At 34.4% G+C, this 27,342-nt stretch overlaps 4 protein-coding genes across 12 annotated transcripts in view; all 4 read right to left on the bottom strand.

Moving 5' to 3' along the window:
- Positions 1–383: 383 nt before the first annotated feature.
- Positions 384–9,619, bottom strand: ufsp2 (ufm1-specific peptidase 2). Its single transcript, XM_051133868.1, has 12 exons — positions 9,493–9,619; positions 9,211–9,289; positions 8,935–9,118; positions 8,748–8,808; positions 7,571–7,725; positions 7,277–7,469; positions 6,800–6,946; positions 5,280–5,444; positions 5,031–5,155; positions 3,635–3,711; positions 2,595–2,719; positions 384–481 (listed from the first exon to the last, which is right to left on the bottom strand). The coding sequence occupies exons 1-12, from the start codon at positions 9,493–9,495 to the stop codon at positions 395–397; spliced, it is 1,401 nt and encodes a 466-aa protein (XP_050989825.1). The 5' UTR covers positions 9,496–9,619; the 3' UTR covers positions 384–394.
- A 67-nt stretch (positions 9,620–9,686) lies between these two features.
- On the bottom strand, positions 9,687–11,772 carry si:dkey-256e7.8 (cilia- and flagella-associated protein 157). 2 transcript variants are annotated; one of them, XM_051134109.1, is made up of 3 exons: positions 11,699–11,772; positions 10,279–11,249; positions 9,687–10,189 (listed from the first exon to the last, which is right to left on the bottom strand). In XM_051134109.1, exons 2-3 carry the CDS (start codon positions 11,130–11,132, stop codon positions 10,153–10,155), a joined length of 891 nt encoding a protein of 296 aa, XP_050990066.1. In that variant the 5' UTR covers positions 11,133–11,249; positions 11,699–11,772; the 3' UTR covers positions 9,687–10,152. The 2 variants fall into 2 exon arrangements, with proteins under 2 accessions (XP_050990066.1, XP_050990138.1); XM_051134181.1 differs by having other exon boundaries at positions 10,279–11,196; positions 11,699–11,758.
- Positions 11,773–12,674: 902 nt separating this feature from the next.
- On the bottom strand, positions 12,675–20,944 carry pdlim3a (PDZ and LIM domain 3a). Its single transcript, XM_051122800.1, has 7 exons — positions 20,780–20,944; positions 14,417–14,568; positions 14,139–14,223; positions 13,864–14,051; positions 13,544–13,677; positions 13,300–13,411; positions 12,675–13,167 (listed from the first exon to the last, which is right to left on the bottom strand). Exons 1-7 carry the CDS (start codon positions 20,870–20,872, stop codon positions 12,999–13,001), a joined length of 933 nt encoding a protein of 310 aa, XP_050978757.1. The 5' UTR covers positions 20,873–20,944; the 3' UTR covers positions 12,675–12,998.
- Positions 20,945–23,876: 2,932 nt separating this feature from the next.
- sorbs2a (sorbin and SH3 domain containing 2a) overlaps positions 23,877–27,342 on the bottom strand; it is a 68,983-nt gene continuing 65,517 nt past the window's right edge. For all 8 annotated transcript variants that reach the window (XM_051106978.1, XM_051106986.1, XM_051106940.1 and 5 more), the window contains one exon: positions 23,877–27,155. In XM_051106978.1, coding sequence (XP_050962935.1) covers positions 27,094–27,155 — 62 coding nt within the window. In that variant the 3' untranslated portion in view covers positions 23,877–27,093. The remainder of the gene's footprint in view (positions 27,156–27,342) is intronic.

Genomic DNA, 27,342 nt, shown 5'->3' with positions numbered 1-27,342 from the left:
CTCACAAAGTCAGAAACTTGCAATAATCAATGAACAAGGAAACATTTGCTGTTTTAGGAAGATATTTTAGCTGCTGTTTCTTTTTATTGAATAGCAGGAAGCCTTATCTTGTGTATATGGTTTAAAGATATCTTGTGCATTTGCTGTATGATAAACTTGTGAAAGTCTTGAGGATATTGTGTCATATCATCCATTTGCAGCCTGACAGAAAATAACGTGGGACATTGCTGAAATGAATGTAACCTTTAGCGTGACTGAAAACCGATGTTAAAACAGGCATGGACTTTTAAGGGCAATGAATAATAAATCACTTTTCTGTGACATTTCGGTTTGCACTCATTGAAACAATGAGCTTTCCTGTGAACCAAGGATGAATAAGTGTCATGCACGTGACTCAGATGGTCTTGGGTCTCTGGGGAAGGCAGAGGTTGTAATAAGCATTTTGATCCCAGAACTCTGGCCCCTTCCATCCACACCAGCCCTGAAGAATATACAAACACACATCATTAACAAATGACAGATCTAAAAACATTGAGCTACTGATTCACATATGATAAACCTCATAATACTGAACGTAGAGGGCATTATAAACAGGGTTGGGGGTAACGCATTACAAGTAATGTAAGTTACGTAATATTACTTTTTCCAAGTAACTAGTAAAGTAATGCATTACTTTTTAATTGACAATTAATTAACGTCAGTTACCCCCCCCCCCCCCATATAGAATATGACGCAAACCTGCAATTATTAAATAGGTTAAATAATACAAATATCCTTTATGCATTTAATCCCCTTTTATTAACCAATGTCTTTGCTGCCGACCTTCGATGATCCAATTCAACCATACTAATAAAAATTCCTCAAGGTAATCTAACATTTGTTTTGTTTTCTTTTTTTATATTGCTCAAGAGTTGATAGTTTTTCTTCTGCAGTCTACTGTACAGACGTGAATACTTTTGTCAAAGTCTGAGGCTTTTGGTATGAAAAGGCTTTTACATTTGCCAAAATATATTAAAAACAAACAAGAAAGCCCTGCCCAGATTTAAAAAGTAACGCAAAAGTAAAGTAACACATTACTTTCCATAAAAAGTAACTAAGAAACATAATTAGTTACTTTTTTAGGGAGTAACTCAATATTGTAATGCATTACTTTTAAAAGTAACTTTCCCCAACACTGATTATAAATACGATCTTAGAGAAACTCTTAAAGGAGTAGTTCACTTCCAGAACAAAAATTTACAGAAAATGTACTCACCCCCTTGTCATCCAAGATGTTCTTGTCTTTCTTTCTTCATTTGTGAAGAAATTATGTTTTTTGAGGAAAATATTTCAGGATTTCTGTCCATATAGTGGGCATCTATAGTGCCCCTGAGTTTGAACTTTCAAAATGCAGTTTAAATGCAGCTTCAAAGGGTTCTAAACGATCCCAGCCGAGGAAGAAGGGTCTTATCTAGCAAAACTATTGGTTATTTTATGAAAAAAATTACAATTTGCATACTTTTTAACCTCAAATGCTCATCTTGTCTAGGTCTGTGTGAACTGTTTTTTCCAAGTTCAAGACAGTTAGGGTATGTTGAAAAACTCCCATGTCATTTTCTCCTCCAACTTCAAAATCGTTTTTTGACATACCCTTTCGACATACCCAAACTGTGTTGAACTGGAAAAAACAGTTTAAACAGACCTAGACAAGACGAGGATTTGAGGTTAAAAAGTATATAAATTGTAAAATAACCGAACGTTTCGCTAGATAAGACCCTTCTTTCTCACCTGGGATCCTTTAGAGGCCTTTGAAGCTGGATTTAAACTGCATTTTGGAAGTTCAAACTCAGGGGCACAATAGAAGTCCACTATATGAAGAGGAATCCTGAAATGTTTTCCTCAAAAAACAAAAAAACAAAAAACAAAAAAAAAAAAAAAAACTTTCTTTTACAACTGAAGAAAGAAAGACATGAACATCTTGGAAGACAAGGGGGTGAGTACATTAGCTGTAAATTTGTTCTGGAAGTGTGAAACTACTCCTTTAAGTGCAGCAAAATCTATCAGTTCATATTTGATTCACATTTTTTGTCATTTAGACACAAATTAAACAGTTGCTAATGCCTGAAGTAACTGATGTTTTAAACCACAATTTACTCTTTAAATCCTGTGTGTTTGGGTATAACGGACAGAGTTGGGTAGATTACTTAAAATTGTAATCCGTTACTGATTCTAAATGACATGATTAAAGATGTAATCCATTGCATTACACATTTTAGGTAATATAATCAGACTAAATTTTGATTACTTTTAGATCATTTGACCTAACTCGTTTATCACATTGATTTAAATTGAATAATCTTACCATATTAATATAAAAATGCAAAGAAAAAGAAAATATATTCCATTCCAAGTGGACTACATTATCAAGGTTTTCCCAAACTCAGGTTTGTAAAGTTACTACACAGCTCTGATAATGGAATAACAACTCACAAAAGATTATTTTATTTAAACAAAAGTTGTTGTTAAAGCAGCTGGTTATCATTAAGACAGAATAGAACATTTATTTTTTAATAATAAAATGAAAGGTCTGACTAGTGTAGTGTTGTCAAATGTACTTTGTCAGTGATGATCTGCAGGTCCTCTCCACCAGTATAGTGAGGGTCCAAGATGAGAAAGCGTATTTGTCCAGTGGTCTCACTCCATGCTACGCCTAGAATAGTGTGTGCAAGTACTCCCCCACCTGGTGAGAGAAATACTGGCTTTATTTTTCAATACCTACATTCTTAAAAATAAAGGTGCTTCACGATGCCATAGAAGAACCTTTTTTGTCTAAATGGTTCCATAAAGAACCTTTAACATCTGAAAAACCTGTTTCACAATAGGTTCTTTGTGATGAAAGAAGGTTCTTCAGATTATAAATAAAAGTAAGAAAGATGGTTCTTTGTGCAACCAAAAATGGTTCTAAGGCATCTCTGTGAGTAACCTTTAAACGCATCTTTATTTTTAAGAGTGTAGTTCACATGTAAAAATGATAGCAAATGAAAAAATACATAAACAAAACAGGCAATGTACATGACAAAAGGATGAGTTTGGTAAGATTTTTTCATGTTTTTGAAAGAAGTCCTTTACGCTCAGCAAAGCTGCTCAAAATCAGAGTGAAAGCAGTACTACTGTGAATTTTTACAACTGTTTTCTATCTGAATATTTTAAAATGTAATTTATTCCTGTGATGGCAACGCTGAATTTTCAGCAGCCATTACTCCAGTCTTCAGTGTCACACGATTCTTCAGAAATCATTCTAATACACTGAAACATTTCTTAGAGTTACCAGTGTTGAAAACTTTTTGTTTGACTGATTGATTGAAAATTGGAAAATAATAGAAAAGCACAGCATTTAAATAGAAATCTTTTGTGAGTAAAAAATCTTTAATGTCACTTCTTTTTATCAAATTAATGCATCCTTGCTGAATAAAAGTTTTAATGTTTTAAAAACATTCTTACTGACCCCAGTGTTTTGAACAATTGTGTATATTATAAGATACAAGTATGCTAGATCAGATGTTGATTATGGTAAAATATTTTTTGGCAGGGTGGGGAACCTAGCTCACATCCAATCACAAGTTGAAGGACAGCGCTAAAGATATTGTTAACGTACCAATCATGACAGGAGTTCCTTCAGTCTGAAAGTGGTTGGCCAGCTCTCTGCCCTTGGTTGCCAGCTCAGATCCCTGACTTTATCAGAAAGACAATCTTTTTTCCCCCAGTTGTCAAAGACAATTAAAACCATTCAGAAACTTTTACTGTAAATCTATTTCAGCATGCAGCATGGTCTTGCATCAGCTTTAGTTAAGTATAAGGCTGGAATACACTACGGCACTTGCCTAGATTTTTGCCCCAATTTACAGTCTACAGAAGTCAAGCTAGTTGTTGAAAGTCAGAGCCAATCTGCAGATTTGGGGCAGTCAGAGTTGATAAATGTAATATATATGATAGGTGTACACTCATTTTTTTTGTTTCAGACTATTATTATTTTTAACACACATTGTTGTGTCTGGTAGTATATGATCCTTAGTTTTTGTAATCATGTACAAAATAGGAAAGAACACTACCAGTCAAAAAGATTTTTAAATGTAAAAAAAAAACAAAAAAAAAAAACAGTAAAAACAGCAAACCCTTTTTATATATTTACGATTTAAAGTAACTGTTTTCTATTTGAATACATTTAAAAATGTAATTTATTCCTGTGATTTCAAAGCTGATTTTTACTCCAGTTACATGATCCTTCAGAAATTATTACATTCTGATTTGCTGCTCAAAAAACATTTATTATTATTATTATTATTATGTTAAAAATAGCTGAGCATAATTTTTTTCAGGTTTCTTTGATGAACAGAAAGTTCAGAAGAACAGCATTTATCTGAAACAGAAATCTTTTGTAACATAAATGTCTTTATCATCACTTTTGATCAATTTAAAGCGTCCTTGCTAAATATAAGTATTAATTTCTATAATTTTCAAAAAAATGTTATAATTGCTGATCTTTGGATATTTTATTCATCAAAGAATCATGAAAAAAATGTACTCAACTGTTTTAAATATTGATGATAATAATAATAAAAATGTTTCTTGAACAGAAAATCAGCATAGTAGAATGCTTTCTGAAGGATCATGTGACACTGAAGAATAGAGTAATGATGCTAAAAATGTAGCTTTGCTCACAGGAATAAATTACATTTTAAAATATATATATTCAAATAGAAAGCAGTAATTTTTAAAATATTTCAAAATTTTACTATTTTTGCTGTACTTTGGATCAAATGAACATAGGCTTGGTGAGCAGAAGAGACTTTTCCGATTTCCGATTTTAAAAGTTGTGTAGTGTATTCCAGCCTTTAACCAAAACGCACAGCTACTTGTGTACGGTGGTATACAGAATTAAAAAAAAAAACTTGTCCAGTTTTTCTAATCTAACATATGATGTGCTGTGCCTGTTAAAGAGGAAAATTGCATTACAACCCTAAGCAATAAACATACACACATGCTTTGTCTACCTGACAAACATGATCTTTGAGGTGACCCCCAGCAGCTGGTTAAGGACAGCCTGAACTTCAATAGAGCCGATCCACTGACGTGAACCTACAAAACGTGGTTCTTTATCCCCAACATCTACAAGAGCCTGACAAAGCAACAAATGTATGGTTATTTCAAGGCTTGTTCCTCTTAAATACACATAACGACATCGCTTTAACAACTTTAACACCATACTATAGAGTGACAATTTTGCTGGATTTTGCAATTACCTGCTGGATCTGTGTGTGCGTGGGCACAGCCGTCTCCACATATCCTTGCTGCTGAAACCAGGAACAGATGGTCTGAAGGGAACGATATGCACATCCCCAGCCATCATCATCCACACGATCCTGCATGTAATGATGATAACTGTACACACCCTGTACCAGATACAGCTACAGCAAGAAAAAAAACAAGACAATGACACAGAGTGTTAATGGTTAATGGTCATGAACATATAAATGAGAATGTTGCCATAATTTACTCATTAACCATGCAATTCTCTTTAGCATTTGTCATCAATTATGTCAGTCTGAAGTATCTAAATGTGCCATTTTTAAAGTTAACAAGCCAAAGGTACCATTAGGAAGATCAGGGCCTGTATTCACAAAACATTTTATCTTACCACTCTCCTAAATAGCAGTAAAAGTTTTTAGTTTTCACTTAAAACCCATCCACTAAGCTGCTGACACAAACTTTTACCAAGGAATAGAAGTCTTTAGCAAAGAGTAAGGGTGGGGTTGACCTCATTGCTATGGATGATGTCAGCATGCTTACTAACTATGCACACAGTGATTGGCTGAGAGGGGAGGGTTCTCTGTCAGAGATTTATTCATGGAAATATTGTGGAGCAAGATATTATGTTGCCATATTCAAACAAAGATTTAAAAATGAAAATGTTGCCATATTTAAAATACAGGCTAAGTGTCACTAATTAAACAAGTGTATGTTCGGTCAAATTGTCAGTCTCTTACATGTATGCCTCTCATAAACAATTAGTGAATATGCATATAAACAGCCTTTTAATTAACAGAGTAGAATAATAATGGCTAATAGTAAGACATGCAAACTGGATGCAAAAGCAGCTGTTACTTCTTGCCCAACTGGTTAATGAAAACAAGAATATAATCAAAAGAAAATCTGAAGTTGGGATAAACTCCAAAACCAAAGGCAATACCTTTTTAAAAGCTCATAATCATCACATATTTCTAAAATGTTTACGTTCTGAGGCAGACTACCAGCAACAAACATTTTAGGACAGTTTTTGGCTTGGTCTTAGTGATTTAGGAGTCCTCTTTCCTACTCCTAATGTTTCACAGATTTAGCTAGTTTTAGTGCTAAAAGACTTTGTGAAATACTCTTTAGGAGTCCTAAATTTAGGAATGACATGCCCATGCCAAGATTTTCTCAGACTTATTCTTAAGTCTGCGAGTTATGAGCTACTTTTAGCCTTAAGATGTTTTGTGAATACAGGCCCTGATCTGTTTCTCAATCAAAACATGTAAATTCAGAACATTTTGAATATAACTTTAAAAATGTTTATGGAACACTTATGATGCATACCGCCATATTTTTCCCTTTTTTTGTAGCTTGAACTGCCTCTTTATGGGAAAGAGCATTGTGAATTTTTTTTAAATATTCTCTTTTTGCGTCCAGATAAAAAACATGATTAAAAATACTACTAATAATAATAAGATAACCATTTGTTAATCATTTGTGGGTGAACTATTCTGTTAAAGCACAGTCTCACCTTAGCATCCTCAATGTTGGGTGGGTTCAGGTGTACGTGTGGATTGCGGAGGTAACCGTCTTTACAGGCTGCATCAGGGAAATGAAAGGCATTGGCGCGTCTCAGGTATGGCCTGTCACTTGGCAACTTTAACTTCCTGTGCAGATCCTACACACAAATGAAGGTTGACTTGGTTTATACAACACACATGTGGATCACTAATAAATAGCGATTCTTAGGATTGAGATATTGTTCAAAAATCTGAGGTCAGTACGTTTATTTCTTGTTTAATTTTTTAATAGACAGGTCCACGCCTCTTATGCTCACCACGGCTGCATTTATTTGATCAAAAATATTTATTTGATCAGTTAGAAACAGTAATAATGTGAAATATTATTACAATTTAAAGTAAATGTTTTCTATTTTAAGAAATTTTAGAATGTACTTTATTCCATTTTTTTTTTTTTTTTTGAATTATCGTATCTGTTGATGACTTGCCTCTCTGATGGCCTGTAGCTGGCTGTCTGGCACTCCTGCAGGGTAGATTACAGTACTGAATCCATCTTGTTCAGGCAGTTGAAAGTGAAATGGCTGTGGCACCAGGAAGGAGGAACCCTTCCTGTACCGTAGCACCACCTCTTCCATGTCTGCTAACTGCTTATTTAATGCCTCCACCAGCCTTGTACACACACTGATCACACACACACAATGCTTGATATCAGAATTAAAATTCTTACAAAGCTTATGATATTAAGACAACCTGAACCAAAAAAAAAAAAAAAAAACACTCACGTTGCCAGGTTGTCATCAGTGGTCACTGACAGAACACAGTCTAAAGGCAGTGGCATCTTCACACAATGCTGCTGTGTGCTCACTTGGATGAGACTAGGAGCTTCATTCCGAGCAGGTTCTGTGACTTCAATCAACAGCTTCATATTCACTACAGTCTAGATAAAAATGGACAGCAGAGAGTTACTGTTAGAGTGACTGTTAAAGAAGTCCACTTCCAGAACAACAATTTACAGCTAATGTACTCACCCCCTTGTCATACAAAATGTTTGTCTTTCTTTCTTCAATCATAAAGAAATTGTGTTTTTTTAAAGGAAAAAATTTCAGGATTTTTCTCCATATAATGGACTGCTATGGTGCCCCGAGTTTGAACTTCCAAAATACAGTTTAAATGCAGCTTCAAATGATCCCAAATGTGGCTGTAAACGATCCCAGCCGAGGAAGAAGGGTCTTATCTAGCGAAACGATTGGTTATTTTCATTTAAAAAAAATACAATTTAAAAACTTTTTAATCTCAAATGTTCATCTTGTCTTGCTCTCCCTGAACTCTGTGTACTCTGGCTTAAGACAGTTAGGGTATGTCGAAAAACTTTGATCGTATTTTCTCCCTCAACTTCAAAAATCATTTTAAAATCATCCTACATCGCTGCAGAAGTTCCGACCCAGTCTTTGCAAAGTGAACATGCAAAGAAGATCAAACACCCTTAACAAAAAAGGTAAAACAGCGATATAGGCCGATTTTGAAGTTGAGGGAGAACATGAGATGGGTGTTTTTTGACATACCCTAACTGTCATGACCCAGTGAAAAAAACAGAGGTCAGGAAGAGCAAGACAAGACAAGCTTTTGACATTAAAAAGTATATAAATTGTATTACTTGAAAATAACAGATCGTTTCGCTAGATAATACCCTTCTTCCTCGGCTGGGATCGTTTACAACCGCATTTAAACTGCATTTTGGAAGTTCAAACTCGGGGCACCATATCAGTCCATTATATGGAGAAAAATCCTGAGATGTTTTCCACAAAAAACATAATTTCTTTACGACTGAAGAAAGAAAGACATGAACATCTTGGATGACAAGGGGGTACTTGGATGAGTACATTATCCGTAAATTGTTGTTCTGGAAGTAGACTTCTTTAACGTTAACAGCTTTCATATAATCTAGTGAAAGATTCTCACAGGTCCAGATTTTTTTTTATCTTTCTTTTTTGATGACTTCTTGCTCCCACCGTCATCTGACCTGTGAACAGCAACATGAAAGTAGCATACTTTGTTAACATCCTTACTGTGCATACTGCATAATACTCTACACTGGCCATACACAAACATAAAAAAATAAAAATATGAAAGACCTAAGAATACTCACTCTATATACTGCAAAATGTCTCCACATGCTGATGCTTCTGTCAAGCTTTCCACGTTTGACTGGAAACCAGTGTTAGGCCATATTAATACTGGACTGTTACAGACAGTGAAAACAATATTTTTTGATGATACTTTGGATTGGAGATCCTGGAAACTTTTTGAAACTGTGCTTTGACTTTGTGCACCTGCAAAACACACATAACCAGCGTATATGTATATGCTTTTGATAAAAGAAAGTTCAAATTAAAAGTTCATTCTTTTATTATTTGAGCTTTACCATTTGGATTGTCAAGCTGGCAAACAAACTCCAAGATTCCTTTCAATCGAAATATAACGTCGCACTCTTCTGAATGAACCTGAGGAAATCAAAACACACATCATTAACTACGTAAGACAGAAATAATTGAGTTTATAGAGCTTGCTGCTCATTACAGTAAGTACTTTGAAGCATATGTTGACAAAAGGCTAGTTCATATTATATTAACAGCGTATACAACTATGGTTTCACTAAACGAGCAGTTTAATTTCAACAACAGTTTGTTTTAAATTAGCTTATTACCATTTTAATTCCTTCGATCAATGTTCAACTCAGCTGCTGTCATTAGGAGGCTGACATATTTGATGACGTATCATAACACGTCCCCATCTTCCTCGCATAAGATGACTTCGTGTCACAGGGAAAGTACAGTCTCTTACTGCCCCCTGCTGACCTGAATGTGACTGCTCAATGTGTAAGTGATCCAAAATCCAAATACAAGACAATGACAACAATATAACCCACTGTGGCAGACTGTATTACTTTGCTATTTTAGTAATTAAATGTAAGTAGATTTTTTTCCAGAACAATTAATTTAGCTTAAAAATGTTTATTTTATTTTATTTTTTTAGATTTTAACGGTAAAAAGAAACAATAGTTGTGGGAGAGAGAGAGAAAATGGCAAAAACAAACTATGACAATAACATTTAATATTTAATGACAGATTATTATAATTAACTTTCACCAGATTAATTTTTAGAAGGAATAATAATGACACAAATTTTAAAAATAATTTAATACAATTTAAAACAACAACAAAAAAACAGCCTCTTAACTCTTATTCTTATACTGGTGGCTATTATTTCAAGTTAACATATATATAAATTCCCTGCTTCAGTAACATTCCCTGATATTTTTTTTTCCATGGCTTTGTATTTCCTCATTCTTCATGGTTCTATGTCTTCAAATTGAACCTTTATCTGCTATGTTGTGTCTTCTCCTATTAGTAAGAAAACATTTAAAAATAAGTCAACTTGTAAGTAGGAAATTTTCATCAATTCATCAACAGTTTGTTTTAAGTAGTCTTACCTGGGTTTTCCCAGAAGCCCCCTGAGACCAGCAGCTGTGTTGTTTTCTTTTAGCTGCATTGAGATGATGTTAGTCAGGCTGATATATTCCTTATGAAGTCTCTTTATTTCCTGCCGCAGTATATTCCGTTCAGTCTGTACGGTAAGCAGGCAACACTCAAGTTCATCCAGCTCCTCTTGAACTCTCTCTGCTTTACTTTGAGCATCTTTTAAGGCCTGACTGCTGTGGTCGAGTCTCTCTCTTAGAGTCTGGTTTTCCTGTTGTAGAGTTAGGATCTTCCTCTCTTCAGGTATTTCTGAATCCTGTTTCATTCCATTAGATTTCCTCACTGGTTCTGTTAAGTTCTCTCTTAGTTGCTGCTTGTCCTGGTCTTCACAGTTTGAGACTCTCTCCAGATCTTCAGACTGAGGTCTGTCCAGTTTTAGGACTTCTGTAATTCTTTGCCTCATTTGCTGGTTTTTAATGAGAAGCTGTTTGTTCTTCGTATCCAGGTCTTTGTTGATGTTTTTGAACTCTTTAAATCTCTTAACAAATTTCTGCAGCTCTGCTGTGCATTCTCTGGAATACGCCTCCATCTTTTTAAGCTTCTTCTTAACTTCTAGGTTTTCCTTTTCTAATCGTGTGCATTTTTCTAAGTAAGCTTCAAATGGACACTTACGGATGGCTTCTTCTTTCACTGCTTTATTTTCTTTCTTATTCAAGCTATCTTCCTTAAGACGCACAATGTCTAGAAGGTTTGTGGTTGCTTGAGACTTGCTGTCCACAACATGGTCTCCTCCTGCTTTTGTTTGCATGGTAGGGTTAGAGTTTAACCCACATGGTAAACTACCATCTGAAAATCTAGACTTCTCCATGATGTCTGTGGCTTTGTGTGTCCTTTAGCAGGTCTATGTAGAGCTATTTGCTTTCTCCTTCACCCTGTTCAATGAAAGCAGTTATACAAGCAACTCCTTTCCTTTCGTGTCTGATTCCTGAAAAGGATAACCTATTTATTTCAATTTCAAGTAGCAACCCGATACAATTACTTTTAATTACTAAAACAAAAATATAACTTTATCATTAACCATGTGAACCAACCAACAAACAACTTGACAACTTGACTCTTGAGTAAAATTAAAAGTCCGTTCATACCAAAAATAGCACAAATATGACTATAATCATGACGTTAGTAGTCTATAACTATATGATTTTATTTAATATTTATATATATAAAAGGAATAAAATATTAACTGAGCAGGAGTAAATATAAGTTACACTTATTGCCTATTACCTATCGCTTATTTCGTACCATAACATTGTGCAAGATGCCAACTCAGTTTATTAGGCTACCATTTATTCCCTAATAATTTGTAATATTCACCTAATTAGGTTATCCTGATTCTGTTTGTGGGTGAAAAACAGCGAAGTGGAGGACACTTACCTACTCATAAATCGCGTACACTTCTTGCTTCGATTCACATTTAGGCCTACATTAATTTTGGTGTATCTATGGTAACCTGCTACTGCTCTTTCTTGCGGTTCACGTCACTGCAGTACGTCGCCTGCGTGAGTTTTTTTTATTTATTTAGATATTTATTTATTTTTTATCATTACTCATTTTCTTTCTAGATATTAACCGTGTGTTAGATTTTTTTTTTTTCTGTATGACCAAAAGGTAATATTATTGGCGATCGATCGATTTGAGTAGGCCATACTTGCATATTTGTTAGGATCACTACCAGTCAAAAGTTTTTTTAATGTTTTTTTTTTTTTTGAAGAAGTCATTTCTGCTCAGCAAGCCTGCATTTATTTGATCCAAAGTACAGCAAAAGCAGTAAAAAAAATTATATATTTTTTTACATATTTTTACTATTTGAATATTAAAATGTAATTTATTCCTGTGATTTCAAAGCTGAATATTTAGCATTTTTTACTCCAGTCACATGATCCTTTAGAAATCATTTTGATATCCTGATTTGCTGCTCAAAAACATGTTGCAAACAGCTGAGTAGAATTTGTTCAGGTTTTTTTGATAAATAGAAGGTTCAGAAGAACAACTATTGAAATAGAAATCTTTTGTAACATTATGTCTTTGTCACCACTTTTGATCAATTTAAAGCATTCCTGCTAAATAAAAGTATTCATTTCTACATTTTCTTCTTCTTAATTTCTTTATTTGTTGATATTTTTGATACATTGGCTATACCATGGTAGGACACTATATGTCACTCCAGGTGGCGAATATATGTCACTCCGAAGCAGACTTTTTTTTACAAGTGATGACAGAAGAAGAGCAAAGAGGAATTCAGAGTTGAAATTTAGAAATGCTTACTTGTAAATCTTTACATATTTTGAATCAGTAAATTCTTCCTATGACCTGAAGGCCTATCAGGCATCATGCCAATGAAGTAAAGACACAAAACAATTTGTTCTGAATCTTGTTAGACTTTATGTTTCATGTGTCAGGAAAACTGATAAGAGATGTTAATTCTCCAAAAACAAAATCTTTATTCATACAAATTTATTTCAGTCAACACACCCTATGTCTACAAAGTAAGTGCAAAATACTGCATCCCAGCACACATGACATGACAATGCACTCTCCATAAATGTGTCTCTCAGTAACTGGTTCACATGAATTGTGGTAAAACTTTATGTCTGTGGTTAAAACAAGATGTTCATGCACTGAGTAGTTGATTTTTAGTTGGTGCCCTCATGTAATCAAAAGAACAATGTGAAGGTCAAAGGTCTGGACTCTCAGGAGGTTTTGCCCGGGCATGAGCATGGATTTCACAGTACAACTCATCATCTATGAAGTAGTATCCTTTCTGCTTTAAGTTTTCTTCACATTCGGTGCATACAAAACAGTCTGGATGACGAAACTTATCTTGAACCTTCACAACCGTCCCACTGAAAAATAAAAAAATAAACAGACAGAGAGAGACAGAAAATGAGACAGAGATATAGAAGAGTTAATATGATGATTTTGTGCACTTTTAGTAAATTTAATGTTCTTAATTCCTGAATAAAAAATATGCTTACACTATGCCGTTACCACACTTATCACACATTGGTAGCTTGTGCAAGTTTCCCGCAGGAGCAGATGTCTTGGTCATTGGGGCACGGACTTTCCTTGTCACTAACGGACGTGTACCTGCCAATCAAAAAGATCTGAATCCCATTAGTCATGTTTACATTTTGTACATACACATTGCAAGAGTATTAAAAATGTGGTCTCCTTTGTTTTTGTGTCTATTTGTTATTGCAGCATCTGTGTTTGTCATACCCTCACTGTCGATGTAGCTCTGTAAGGCTTTAAAAGATCCCGACTGTCGCGGTTCATGGGGTTGATCCTCATCTTGATTTCTCAGCAGCATCTGATATACATCAGACTCCTCTATATTGTTAAGCTTCCTGGGACTACAAACATAATTTCAATATGGTCCCACCACATAATCAAACAAAATGTTATATTTCAATAAACAATGATTCCTGATCATCTCAGTGCTACTGACAATTACAAAAATACCAATTTTCTGATCATTTACTAGAAGGATTTACTAGATTAAGTAGTTCAGGTTCAGGTTTGAAGTTTTAATCATTTACCTTCCTGGTTTGTTATGGATGAGGCCCTTGAGTTGTCCGTGTAAGGCATCCTGGATATTGCCTGAAGAATAAAGGCAAATAGGAGAGTTGTAGGTTGGGCTCACCACCTGACGTGTGTCATCTATGTTGGCTGCGGCCACAAAGGGCGAAGCCTTTCGATTATGACCCGTTCCTATTGGACTGTACTCCTGTTAGGGAAAATTATTAGCAATGCAGATCATATCAAACCACATTTGACAGATAAGACATTATGCATAACATATGAAGACACATACTTGTCTCTCTGCCTCTAGGTTAGCTTTAAATGGATGGCTTTTGTTGTGTTCAGTAACAATTGGTGACCACAGCTTAGTCCCTGGTCTGCAAAACAATAATATGATCAAATTTTTAATTATTTCTTGCTTTGGCCTGTATTTATTTGAATGCATTCAAAAACCCAAAAGCTAATGCACATCAACTACCCCTTTATGTGGTGCAGTAGGCAAAATCATGTGCTACTGTCCAGCAAGTTGTACCCAAGCACATTCATATGGACCTAAAGGTGACCTCTGACCTCTCAACAGTAAGTGTGAGCTGATAGGTGGCATCTTTGATTAGACTCTGAGCCTCAGAGTGCATCATGTTTTCTGCAGAAACTCCATCTATCGCTAAGATGATGTCTCCAGGAGACAGGTTGACTCTGGAAGCTTTACTTCCTGGTGATATCTGAAAACACAGAATGGTAGACAACATCAACACAAGTTAACTGGAAGTGCTAGCAAATGGCAAAGCACCTGTAACAGTTCTTACAGCTGAAGTCAAAAGTTTACATACACCTTGCAGAATCTGCAAAATGAGAGGGATCATACAAAATGCATGTTATTTTTTATTTAGCACTGACCTGAATAAGATATTTCACATAAAATACATTTAACTATAGTCCACATGAGAAAATAATAGTTTCATTTATTTTAGTTTACATTGATTCTTAATGCTGTGTTGATCCACAATTGTTTTTTGTTAAGGAACAACACGAAGATGAGTAAATGATGACAACATTCGTCTCTATAATGTTTTTGTCAGTTTGTGTACCTGGTAGTCCTTATGTAATGGGGACCAAATGGACATTTTTGATCCCTATGAGGAAAACAGCTTGTATGGAGAACTCATCATGGAGGACTTGATTGGTGCTCTGATTTTGAACTTAAAAAATGTAGTTAAAAAGGGCTCTATATGATCCCAGCTGTGAAAAAAGGGTCTTATCTAGCAAAACAATCAGTCATTTTTTTCGAAAAATATTTTTTTTATATACTTTTTAAGCACAAAAGCATGTGTAGAACAGGCTCTGGGATGCACGTTTACGATGCTACAAATTAGTGATGGGTCGTTCTTGAACGATTTGTTCATTTTGAGTCATCTCCAGAGTGATTTGTTCAGTCGTGCATGCGACTTTCGGTTCTGTACTGGAATTACGCTGCCTTCACGCCATGTCGTAATTACCGTAATTCCAAGATGACAACACGTGACATTTTACTAATAGCTTTCCATGTTGTCAGACTCAGAGGCAGCGCCTAAGCAATGCCAAAATGAGCCTGGCGGTGGTCACCTGGGACATCTGTCACTGGTCCAAGTCGTAACTCTCAGAACATTCCGAGTTTACAAGTTGTAATTACGAGTTCAGGAGCACGTGAGGGCTTTGGCGTTGATAGTGTTGCCATAGAAATACATAACTCAGATACAGCAGAGTGTCACATGTTTTTATTTTGGAATTATGAGATGGCATGAATGCAGCTTTAGTTCACCTGTTTCAAGTCTTCGGGTTTTTCTAGTCGTTTGTTTATCTTATGGGGCTGTCACGTGATGAACAAACGACTTGAACCCGAAAACTTGTCAGATAAGAGGTGAGATGAGCTAATCACAGACTAAAGACCCAGGTAAACAATGAATTAATCTTTTCTGTTTCTTATAGCATTATAGTTTTGTCTTGTTTGTGGTGTGATCAATGTTTGTGTAAGCAGTAGATGTGTTGGGGAAGTAACACATAACATTTTAATTATATTTTGCTAAAATTAACGAAATTACTTGAAAAAAGATTTGTTCATTTTGCTGAACGAGACTCAAAGGTCCGAGTCGGTAAAATGATCCGAACTTCCCATCACTACTACGAATCACGTCTAAGTTCGTCTGTGTACTCCGGCTAAAAATAGTAGAGTATGGAGAAAAACTCCATCTTATTTTCTCCTACAACTTCAAAATCGTTGTACCTGTACCTTGCTGTACCTTTTTGTTTGTAAACAGCATTTAACTTACTTGCACTTTCTTAGTCTTTGCATGTTTGCTTTGTAAACACTGGGTCTGTGGTTCCGCCTACGTTCGGCGTGACATTTCGACATGATTCAATAGTATGTGAACGTGCATCCCAGAGCCTGTACTACACAAGCTTTTGTGCTTAAAAAGTATACAAATGTTTATTTTCTGAAAAAAAAAAAAAAATGACAGATCGTTTCGCTAGATAAGACCCTTCTTCCTCGGCTGGGATCATTTAGAGCCCTTTGAAGCTGCATTTAAACTACATTTTGGAAGTTCAAAATTGGGGCACCAATCAAGTCCATTATGAAAAATCCTGAAATGCTTTCCTCAAAAACCATCATTTCTTTACGACTGAAGACAGAAAGACATGAACATCTTGGATGACAAGGTCATCTAAGAATTGTTGTTCTGGAAGTGGAGTTCTCCTTTAAGTCTAAATCTAAAAATGCAGAAAGTTTCCTATGAGGGGTACACTGTAAAATCCAATAGTTTACCTTACTTAGATATAATTAGTTATCTTTACTTAGTTGCTGTACTTACTAGGTTTTATTAAGTTACAGCTACTTTCAAGCGAGTAAAACAGTTTACTTACTACTTTGAGTGACGCTTACTGAAAATATTCAAGTAGCCACAAAGGAACCAATGACATTAATAAACCAGTGAGAGGCAGCAGTGCACTAATATGTTGCTAATTTGCAAAATAACAACAGAAGAAGAAGAAAAGAATTTTTTTTGAGGTGACAATTGTTAATCTGCAGTTATTTTTCACTAGTTATCTTCACTCATTTCCCAAAGTCATCTTGAATGTTGTTTCAATACAACTATATATTTGAGAGAACATCACATAAGCTGACTTCATAAATTGATGTTGATTTTCGTAAAATGTTGTTTGTGTATCTTATTTTATTTATTTATTTATTTATTTATTTTACTTACCATTATAGTGATTAATGTTCTGTTTCTTTGGGCACTTGGAACTTTGCTTTTCTTACTATAATTTTCTTCTTATTGATGCAGCAATGCAATATGAAGTCATAATTTTTGATTTCAAGGGAAGAAAAGTAGTAAGTTGGTTGCCTTTGGAAGTTAACCTTCTAATTCTGATATTTTGGTTTGCTAAATCTTTTAATTCTTTATTTAATGTATTTTTTATATTTATTAATGATCTTCTACAATTTTATTGTTTTTCATAAACACCTTGACAAACTTTATTGGGTTGAGACAGTCCTTTAATATTTGTGGTAATGTGCTCAAGTCACAGACTTCAACATTCAGCACGTGAATCACAGCAATGGTAACAATTCAATTTTATTTAGTTTTATTAATTGTGACAATAACCATTATATTATTTTATTTTCTCTTTTTGTTGTGTTACCACTGACACAAGTCAGTAAATAAAATTAGCAAATAAAATCAACAACAGTAAGACAAACCAATTGCATAATTTATTCATGCCGCAGTGCACTCTGGGAGTCAGTGAGTAGCTATACTAAGTCAAGTGTAAGCCTAAAGTAAATGATTAAGTACCCCCTACAGTTCTTTTTTAGTTACTAGAGCTATTGTGTAAGTAAACTATACTAAGCATTTGTCACTACAACATACTATTCCTATTTCACTTTACTTAGTTTTTTTAAGGCAATCGGTTTGCATGCTTTTTTTTAAGTAAGCCGAACTAATTAGATTTTACAGTGTAGGTATAGTACAATGTGTAAAATGTACAATGTGTAAAAATAAATATAGGAATGTCCCAATAAAACATGGAAACCAGTATATATGTGCGTATCTCTGTATGTGTGTGCGTAAGCTTATCTGAATGTGTGTGTGTAAGACCTTGTCATCATTGGTATGTGCGCCTATGTAAACTACTCTCCACAGTAAACATGAGGCAAACTAACAATCTCCAGAGAAGCTCTTCAGTCCTGCTGTTATCAGCGCTCAGAGCGAAGCGCTAGAGATGAATTATATGGAACTGCATATGCATTGCATTATTTGCCTTGCATTACATGTGCAGAATGGCATGCATAATGGTATAAGAACCAAATGTAACGGTGCATCCATCATATCAGTCATATATCATAATGCATTCTGGGTACAGTGAGGTTGTCTGCAGAACTGCACTGGTTTGGAATTGGATCAGATCCTGTCTCCTAAATAAGCTCTTTTTATCAGCAAGCAGAAAGAAGGATCAAGAACCTTAATATGTTCCTTATAGTTTCTAATCCATGCATCCCAGATGTACTTTTAGTACTGAAAGCAGCGTTCTTTTTTATTTAATTTACAAATGCATGTAATTTTTTACTTTATATGCTTTGTATGCGAACCCACTGCAAAACAAATATTTTCATCTCAACATCCTTAAAACAAGACCAATTTATTCCAGAATTCTAGAATCCACTTGAACTAAACAGATGACCTCAGGTTTTATTATAAACCAATTTTCCATCTCCTGAAGCAGTTTCATGCAGTCTATTGTCACTTCTGAGGCCTACAAATTCTATTCTTAAATTTTGAGCGCAGTCCAACAACCTGCTGTTGGTAAAACAGGCCTGCTTTCCAAACATACTTTGATTAATAAAGTCCAGGTTACAGTCCTGTAAGTAAAAACAACTCCCAAGGCCCAGAGACAAGGACAGGAGGGTGTTTGACCAAAAATGGCTGTGCGATGTTGAGATTAAGCAACAGTGTCATGCTGAACCGCAGAGTGAGCAGAGAATGTTCCAAGTGTGAAATCTCATTAAAGCAAATTGAAATCCAAAACTAGAGCTGCACAGAGAACAGAAGCATTAAACCTTTGTACAAACAGATCAGCACAATAACGCCATTGTGTATTTCAGCACTGGACTTCTGATCATGTGTTTTTTCAACACATTAAACTTGTTTAAACCATTGAAATCATGGTTTGGAATGACATGATGACTGAAATTTAACTGACTGAAAGGTCAAGAAAAAAAAAATCTTTTTGAATCAGTTTGCGCTCCTATCTCTCTTTTGGACTCTCTCTGACATTTGTTTAGATGTAGAATACACAAATCCACTGCCACGACAGGTGTGAGGATCCAAATGTTAGTTCCAATGTCAATGATTCATCAACAATTTTAGCTACACACATAAATAGCTCATGAGGATAGCCATTGTTCTCCATAATACATTCCCTTTATAAGGAATGATATACTGCAATTCTCAAATCATGCCAGATTTTGTAGTATACAGTTTGCAGTTTCTTTTCTTTTACTCAACCTTCACGTGTTTCATGGATTCTTTTAGTTTTTTTATTTTTAATATTTAAGTACAACATATCTATATAAATACATAATTTGAATAATAATAATAATAATAATGTATTAATGCGATATTTGCGTTGTTGTTGTTATTATTATTATTATTAAATTAAAATGTGAATAAATGTAGAAATGTATTTCCAGTAGAAAAGGAAAACAATACAATATATTTTATTACATAATAATAATATATTATTTTGATATATATATGATATATAATACATGAATTTGATAACTGTGCACAATATATCTATAATAATAATAATAATGATAATAATGTTATTAATAATAATAATAATAATGTTTGTCGTTGCAAAGAGACCTTTTCTAATGTATTTTTACATTTACGTGCAGCTTTTATTTTATAATTCTATACAATATATCATAATATGATAATAATTATAATAATAATATTATTAATATTATTATTAATAATATTAATAATGTTCATAATAATAATATTAATAATATTAATGTATTAATTTGAAAATGTTGTTATTATTATTATCATTATTAAATATAAATTTAAAATGTAAATAAATGTAAAATGTATTTCCAGTAGAAAAGGAAAACAATACAATCATTTTTATATTACATAATAATAATAATAATAATAATAATAATAATAATAATAATAATAATAACAACAACAACAACAACAACAACAACAACAACAATAATAATAATAATTTATTAATTTGATCATTGTATTATTATATTATTATTATTTAGGTAAGTTATATGAATATAAAATAAGAATGTAAATAAATGTAAAAATATATTTCCAGCAGATTTATTAATTTGATAATTGTACTATTATTATTATTATTATTATTATTATTATTATTATTATTATTATTTAGATAGGTTATACAAATATAAAATAAAAAATGTAAATAAATGTGAAAATGTGAAAAACAATACAATAATATTTGTGTTATAATAATAATAATAACAAATAATAATAATAAGAATAATAATAATAATAATAATAAATGTAATTATACAGGTATATTATCTATCTCTATATAAGTTAAAAATATAAAATAAAGTGAAGGTAAACATTATTATTATTATTATTATTACTGAAGAGATGAGCATTCAGAATCATTCAGAAAAAGAATTTACATAGGCCATATGAACACATTTCTTAAAACAGATCAGTGATTCAACAGTCACGTCTGCTGTCTGATTGACGATATTGGTGATGTAAGATGCTATTTCTATAAATGAGTCAGATGCCCTTGTGGACATGTGGAAGTTCTTAACACACACTGCACTGTAGTTTTTCACTGAATTATAACTGAATTTGATCCTAAACTGGTAAATCTGCACACACACACACTCACTTTGGCGACGGTGAGGGGTTGGCTGAAGTCCCGTCCTCCAATAAGTCGAAAGCCCCACGGTGCAGGTCCATCCAGCACAACAGTGAACGGCATATCCACAGCAGGTGTGTGTGCGCGTGTGTGTGCCTCGAATGTGATGGTGAATTCAGCTCTAAATCCTTTAGAGGGAAGACCACTCCTCCAGAGTGAGGGCTATCTCTCTCTCTTTATATCTTTCTCTCTCACTTTTTTTTTTTCTTTTTCATGATGCTCTTCCCTCTGTTTGTCTGTTCATCTCATCTTCATCTCCTTTGTTCCACTAAGTTCTGATTTTACACACTACATTTCTATCATGACAACTCTCAGAAGATTTTAGCATGGTAATGGATATAACAATGTTAATGTATTTGGTCTTGGCGGAATAGATCTGCTAACCTGCTGTAGGTTATTGCTGTTGTTATAAAAGCAAGTACAGGAACTTGCTACTGCCAGTACATACACTGATGTGGTATATTTAAAAACACTGCTGCTGCACAAGTAGCATATAATATAACTAGGGCTGCCCCCTAATAGTGACTAACCGTTAGTTAACGAGAAGAGGCTTGCTCGACCAAAAATTGATTAGTCGTTTAGTCGCAGGAAGTGGCAAAGTCACGCAGTCCGTGACAGATAGATCATTAACAGCTGGTCTATGTGGTAATATATGACATTGGGTAGAACATCCAAACGCTCACCTATCATTCATCCACCTCAAACGTGGCTTTTCATCAGAAATATGTAAGTAGTAGCAACTTTACATGGCTGTGGAGTGTGAAAGCTGAATAGTAGCGTGCTCACTGCATGACAGATGGAGGCGCTGGTGTGGTCACTTGCTCTTAAAATACTTAAAATAATTTTTGGTCATATGGATAAAAGTAACACATCGATCAAATCTGGAAAGACTGTACATTTATCTGTGTGCACTGAGAATAACAACGAAACGTTGCACTTTTGTAAAATACTGAGAGCAAACAGGACGCGCATTCTGTCGTCTCGGTCTTTGTTAACTCGAGCACGAAACCTAGAAATTCTGTGTATACTTACCACACGGACATGAAAAATGTAGGCTATCTATAAACAGTGAAATGTCTACTTTTAAAGAACCAGTTCTAATAGAAAACAAATAATCTCTTAGATTATATAATACGAAACATGCATACAGGTGCGGTACCTCTGCTGCGATAACGAGTCAGTGTCGCCGACTTCATCTCAAGCCAAAACAAAGAAAGCACTAGTTATCAATAAATTATTAAAACGTTAATTCAGTCTCCATGCTGTTTTTCCCTGAAACATTCATAAATATTATATCTTCCAGTGTACTGTGGCAAGCTTTTTTTGTGCGCTTGAGTGCTTACTAGACTACGTAGGCATTTAAAGGCTCATTATTATGATTATATGGTTTATCAAATGTGCAACAAATAGTTGACAAATCCTTAAAATGAGCGACTACTAGTCAACCAGAAAAATCTTTAGTCGAGGGCAGCCCTAATAATAACCCATAGCAGATGCAGTGGAGCTGGGGAGGTGGAGGGTTTTAGGTTTTTTTAGAGAAATGCTCTAGTGAACGCAAACCAGCCATTTTAATGTAAAGCAGCAAGCGTAGTGGCATGAACCAGTAAAATGAACCAATCAGCTTGTGTCAAGTGGTTTAATGCTGTGAACGTCATCAGTTTGCAACGACCCATCAGCCTGCGCCATCTAGTTTCATGACAGAACCTGGCATTTCTGTGCCACATTCTTTCCATTTACAAACTTCAACTGTTTCATCACATCACTAATCTCAACCACCTTGATTTGATAATAGAATAATGCATTATTGTTAGTACTCCCAGCCTTGTTTATGCATTTGTTATACAATTTTGAGATTGCACAATATGGCTGTTTAAGATTAAATGACCATGAAGAGCCAATGTGGCCATTTTTTTCTAGTTTAGGAGAGTTAAGCATTAGTTCAGTGATCTTCGATTAGAGATACAAAGAAACATACAGCTGCCAGAGATGGAGGCAGGACTCTTCTGGCTGCTCGGGTCCTCATGGCTGCTTGTATGGGCCTGGAGAGAGGACTCACTGATTCTGCCCTTATTTGGTGAGTGAACAAAGTGGAGGCTTGTGAAGTCTCACAGGCACATTCTTCTATTGCCAATCTGGACCTTGCTGTATTACACATTTAGTTAAGAAGAGCCCTGTTCAGTCTCTTTCATTTTTACATCTTCTCCTCTTGTGTGGCCTAAGTTTATTAGTAATAAGTAACTATAAAGTCATAGCAGCGGACACGGATTCAAGTGTAAACTCTTTTCTGTTTGCTTCCATTGCTTTTTTTCAGACACAAACAGTTGGGCTTCCTTCCTCTCTTGTCTTATCTGGTCCATTCCTACATACTTTGGTTCAGTCCACACTGAAATTTGTTATAATACATGTATATTCAACTTTAACAACAGTGTATCAATGTAACCCCAAAGACACTGCCAAAAATTAGATTGCAACAGGCCTGATTGATTTATTCCATAAAAGGTTTTTGGGAATATGGCCAAACAGAATAAAAGTCACTGACAGTAAATCAGATCCTTTTTTTCTGGCTAAAGCTACTAAAAGCTTGACCTGTGTGTTAACAGCTCACAGAAATGAATACTCATATTCAGCGTTAAAGCAACAGTTCACCCAAAAATGAAAATTCTGTCATTGATTACTCACCCTCATGTTGTTCCAAACCTGTAAGACCTTTGTTCATCTTCGGAACACAAATTAAGATATTTTTAATAAAATCAAAGAGATTTCTGACCCTGCATAGACAGCAACGCAACTGACACGTTCAAGACCTAGAAAGGTAGTAAAGACATCATTAAAATAGTCCATGTGAGATCTGTGGTTCAACCGTAATATTATGAAGCTATGAGAATACTTTTTGTGTGAAAACAAAACCAAAATTACAAATTGTTAAGTCATTTTTTGCTTTCTTTGCACACAAAAAGTATTCTTGTAGCTAAAAAGGTTGCAAAATACTTGAAACGAATATAAAAATCACAATCCCACATTGTTGAAGTATCAGAACTGGAGGCAACGATAAACAGAGAGGCTCAAATAACTGAGCAGAAATTTATTGGATATTGAACAGAACAAAAGAGCAGAGACAGAGGGAGAGAGATAGAGAAAGAGAGGGAGAGAAAGAAAGCAGAGCAGGTTAAACTAAATTCTCTCAAGCTTACCAGCTCATCAAGCACACACATCAAATAACACTATATGTTGTTCAGTCAAAAGGCTATAAGGAAAAAGGCAAAAAATGCCTTCCAAAAAATCCACTGTCTTTAGTAGAGGACAGTAGTTTGCAAACAGTGAAAAAGAAATCTCCCAACTCCAGTTTGACTGGAGTGTGCACCAGTGTCCATCCTTTGCTGAAGAAAGTCCTTTATTAGTGGCCAAAAATGCTTGTTTTTTTGCATACATTTTCTTTCTTTTTTTGCACCAAAGAAGTTGAAGAATAAATTTGGCACATGGGATGACATATCAAGGACTAAAACAGATGAAAGAAACCAAAAGTGAGAAAGGAAGAGCTTTATAATGTAAGTGAAACTCATGTATAATACAATACAAAAAGACATATAAAGTATCAGCAAACATAGCCATGAAGCTGTAAAATGCCAACAGTGTGATCAAAACATTTAAACCTGAAGTGTGTAATTTCTGTTTTCAAACAGGTTTCCAAAACTCTTCCATTGGTCAGCCCAACAGAAAGCCCCGCCTCAAAATCAAACAACTGGTTGTGCTCAAAATCAACAAAGCTGTAAATTATTCAACCTATGAATATAGTTTACTTACATTGTCCCTACATTTTATTCTTAACATTCTTACTCACTTCAGCTTTAAAGCAAACAAAAATAATAGAACTAATAAATGTTTAAGGTGCTTTAAGATTGCTCTGCTGTCTGTGAAATTCATAGACACACTTTTCCATATACTGAATATATTGTAAAAGCCGATGCAACACAAGCTATATGCTTTCAGATGAGAACACAACAAGTGATACACTTAGTGCAGAAAATACTGATATACAAATCCTTCGTAAAAACAAAACATTTCGAACATCAGACAGGCATACAAACATTCATCAAAGACCACCAGCTCTCTCTATTGCGTTACATGATGCAATTTTAAAAGTGAATCTCATGAGAAACATGGAAGCCCGTTTCCGCCACTGAATAAAAAAAAAGGTTATTTCAACTTTTTTCTCAAAATTCCATGATACAAACTCGCAATTCTGACTTTTTTCTCAGAATAGAGATAAACTCGCAAATGCAAGTTATAAAGTCAAAACTGCATGATATAAACCTGCAATTCTGACTTTTTTCTCAGAATTGCATTATGTAAACTCACAGCTGCGGGTTTGTATTTCGCAATTCTGACTTTTTTCATCACAACCGTGAGTTTATATCTCGCAATTCTTACCTTTTTGTAAAGAATTGTGAAATATGAATTCCCAATTGCGAGGGGGGCTAAAAAGACTATTATGTTCTCAGAATTGCAAGTTTATATCTCAATTCTGACTTTATAACTTACAGCTGTGTGTTATAAAGTCAGAACTGCAAGATAATTCTCAGAACTCGCAATTCTGAGAAATTTCAGAATTCTGAGAAATAAACATAATTGCATGACACAAATTTGCAATTTTGACTTTTTTCTCAGAATTGTGAGATATAAACTCAATATCAGTGATATAAACTCGCAGTTGCGAGTTATGCCAGAATTGCGAGATAAACTTTTCTCAGAACTGTAAGTTTATGTCTCAAAATTCTGATTTTATAACTCGCAATTGCTAGTTTATATCACGCAATTCTGAGGAAAAAGTTAGATTTGCAAGTTTATTTTGCAAATCTGACATAACTCACAACTGCGCGTTTATATCACTGATACCGAGTTTATATCTCACAATTCTGAGAAAAAAAAAGTAAAAAATGCAAGTTTGTATCTCACAATTCTGACTTTATAACTCACAATTGCGACTTTATAGCACACAATTCTAAATTCATTTCTCAGAATTGTGACTTTATAATTTGCATTTGAGTTTATATTTCAATTCTGAGGAAAAAAAAGTCAAAACTGAAAGTTTGAATTTGAATTCAAAAATTTGAATTGTGAGATAGAGTTGCAAATACCTTTTTTTTATTTTTTATTCAGTGGTGGAAATGGCCTTTCATAGAAATGTGGCAGATAAATTACATCATTTACGTTTTATACCAGAAATCAAATTAAAAAAAAAAAGAAAATCAAAATTATGTTTTAGAGAAATAAGTTAATTTAGGTAAACAAACAAAAAAAATTCAAACATCTTAGCAGGCCCACCTTGTAACATTGTTGCCATTCATTACAAAAACAAGCAATGCTTTAATATTAGTTTATGTTTTTTTTCTTTACTGTATTAAAGTCAGGTGGTTCACTAACACCTGGTTTACAATTCTAAAACTCAGTCCATTCATAAAATCCTCAAGTAAACATTAGAAAAAGTTCATTAATCAAATATTTGTTACCAAATTCCATAAAAGCATCTTTCCTTTCCAGAATGTTAATGCACCTTCTTTTTAAAGACAACTTATACAAATACCCACAATGCACTGATTATTATACGAACATTATCCTATATGAATGACTGCCACTTAAACAATACCGAAATTGCTCCATGACAGTTATTTTGTAATTCTGTATGGCAAAAGTATTGTTACCTATACTATTAATGTTTAAAACATTAATTCTGTTCCTATCACTTATTTTGGCCACACACAAGGGGAATGAGTGATTTCATAATCGTCCATGATATCACCTTTATCTCATTTTGATGACACTATCCATTCTTATCTATAACCACTGGTCTCTATTGCTATAAACCTAGTATTGTTTATTACACAAAACACACACACACTCAGTTCAACACTGATGCCTGAGTTTTCTTCTGATCTACTGACCTCACTTGATACTGTGGCTGCCTGAATCCTCACCATACTAACTCTGAGCTACCGCATCCTGGCAAATAACGAAATGTCGAAACAGGAAAAAAAGTAATGTGCTGTTGTCAGAATAGCAGATGAAGGAACAGCAAGAAGACTGTGTGATGGCACAAAAACAAAGTGCTCAAAGTGAAAGAAACTTCAGTGGTTTGTCTGTGTGGACATGGCAGAGCTAAAACTGTTGTGTTTGTGAACACACTCACACGTATGGACACACACACACTTTCTCAAAGGTGAGGTGCCTCGTTGGCCCTACACAGTAGGCACTGGAGTGGCCGTATTTGTGCCATTGTTTCCTTTTTGTTAAAGCGGTTTAACATAGTTTCCTGGGAATGTTCCAAATAACCTGGTTCTCCGAGAGGTACCTGAACGTGAAAAGAGAGACAAGACAATCATCAGCGATAAAATGCAATCACTTTCATGAATAGTTTTAACAAATTGTAATTTGTACAGATTGTGTTATTACATTGTATAATGCACAACAGAACATAATGTACAAAGTACATTATTATAATAACATGGTTATTTTGGATACTTGGGTCACTCACATTT

The sequence above is a fragment of the Labeo rohita genome, chromosome 1 (assembly GCF_022985175.1).
Source record: "Labeo rohita strain BAU-BD-2019 chromosome 1, IGBB_LRoh.1.0, whole genome shotgun sequence".
In the NCBI taxonomy this organism is placed as follows: Eukaryota; Metazoa; Chordata; class Actinopteri; order Cypriniformes; family Cyprinidae; genus Labeo; species Labeo rohita.
The sequence above is the reverse complement of the archived record's forward strand: the minus strand, read 5'-3'. Positions and strand labels throughout refer to the sequence as shown.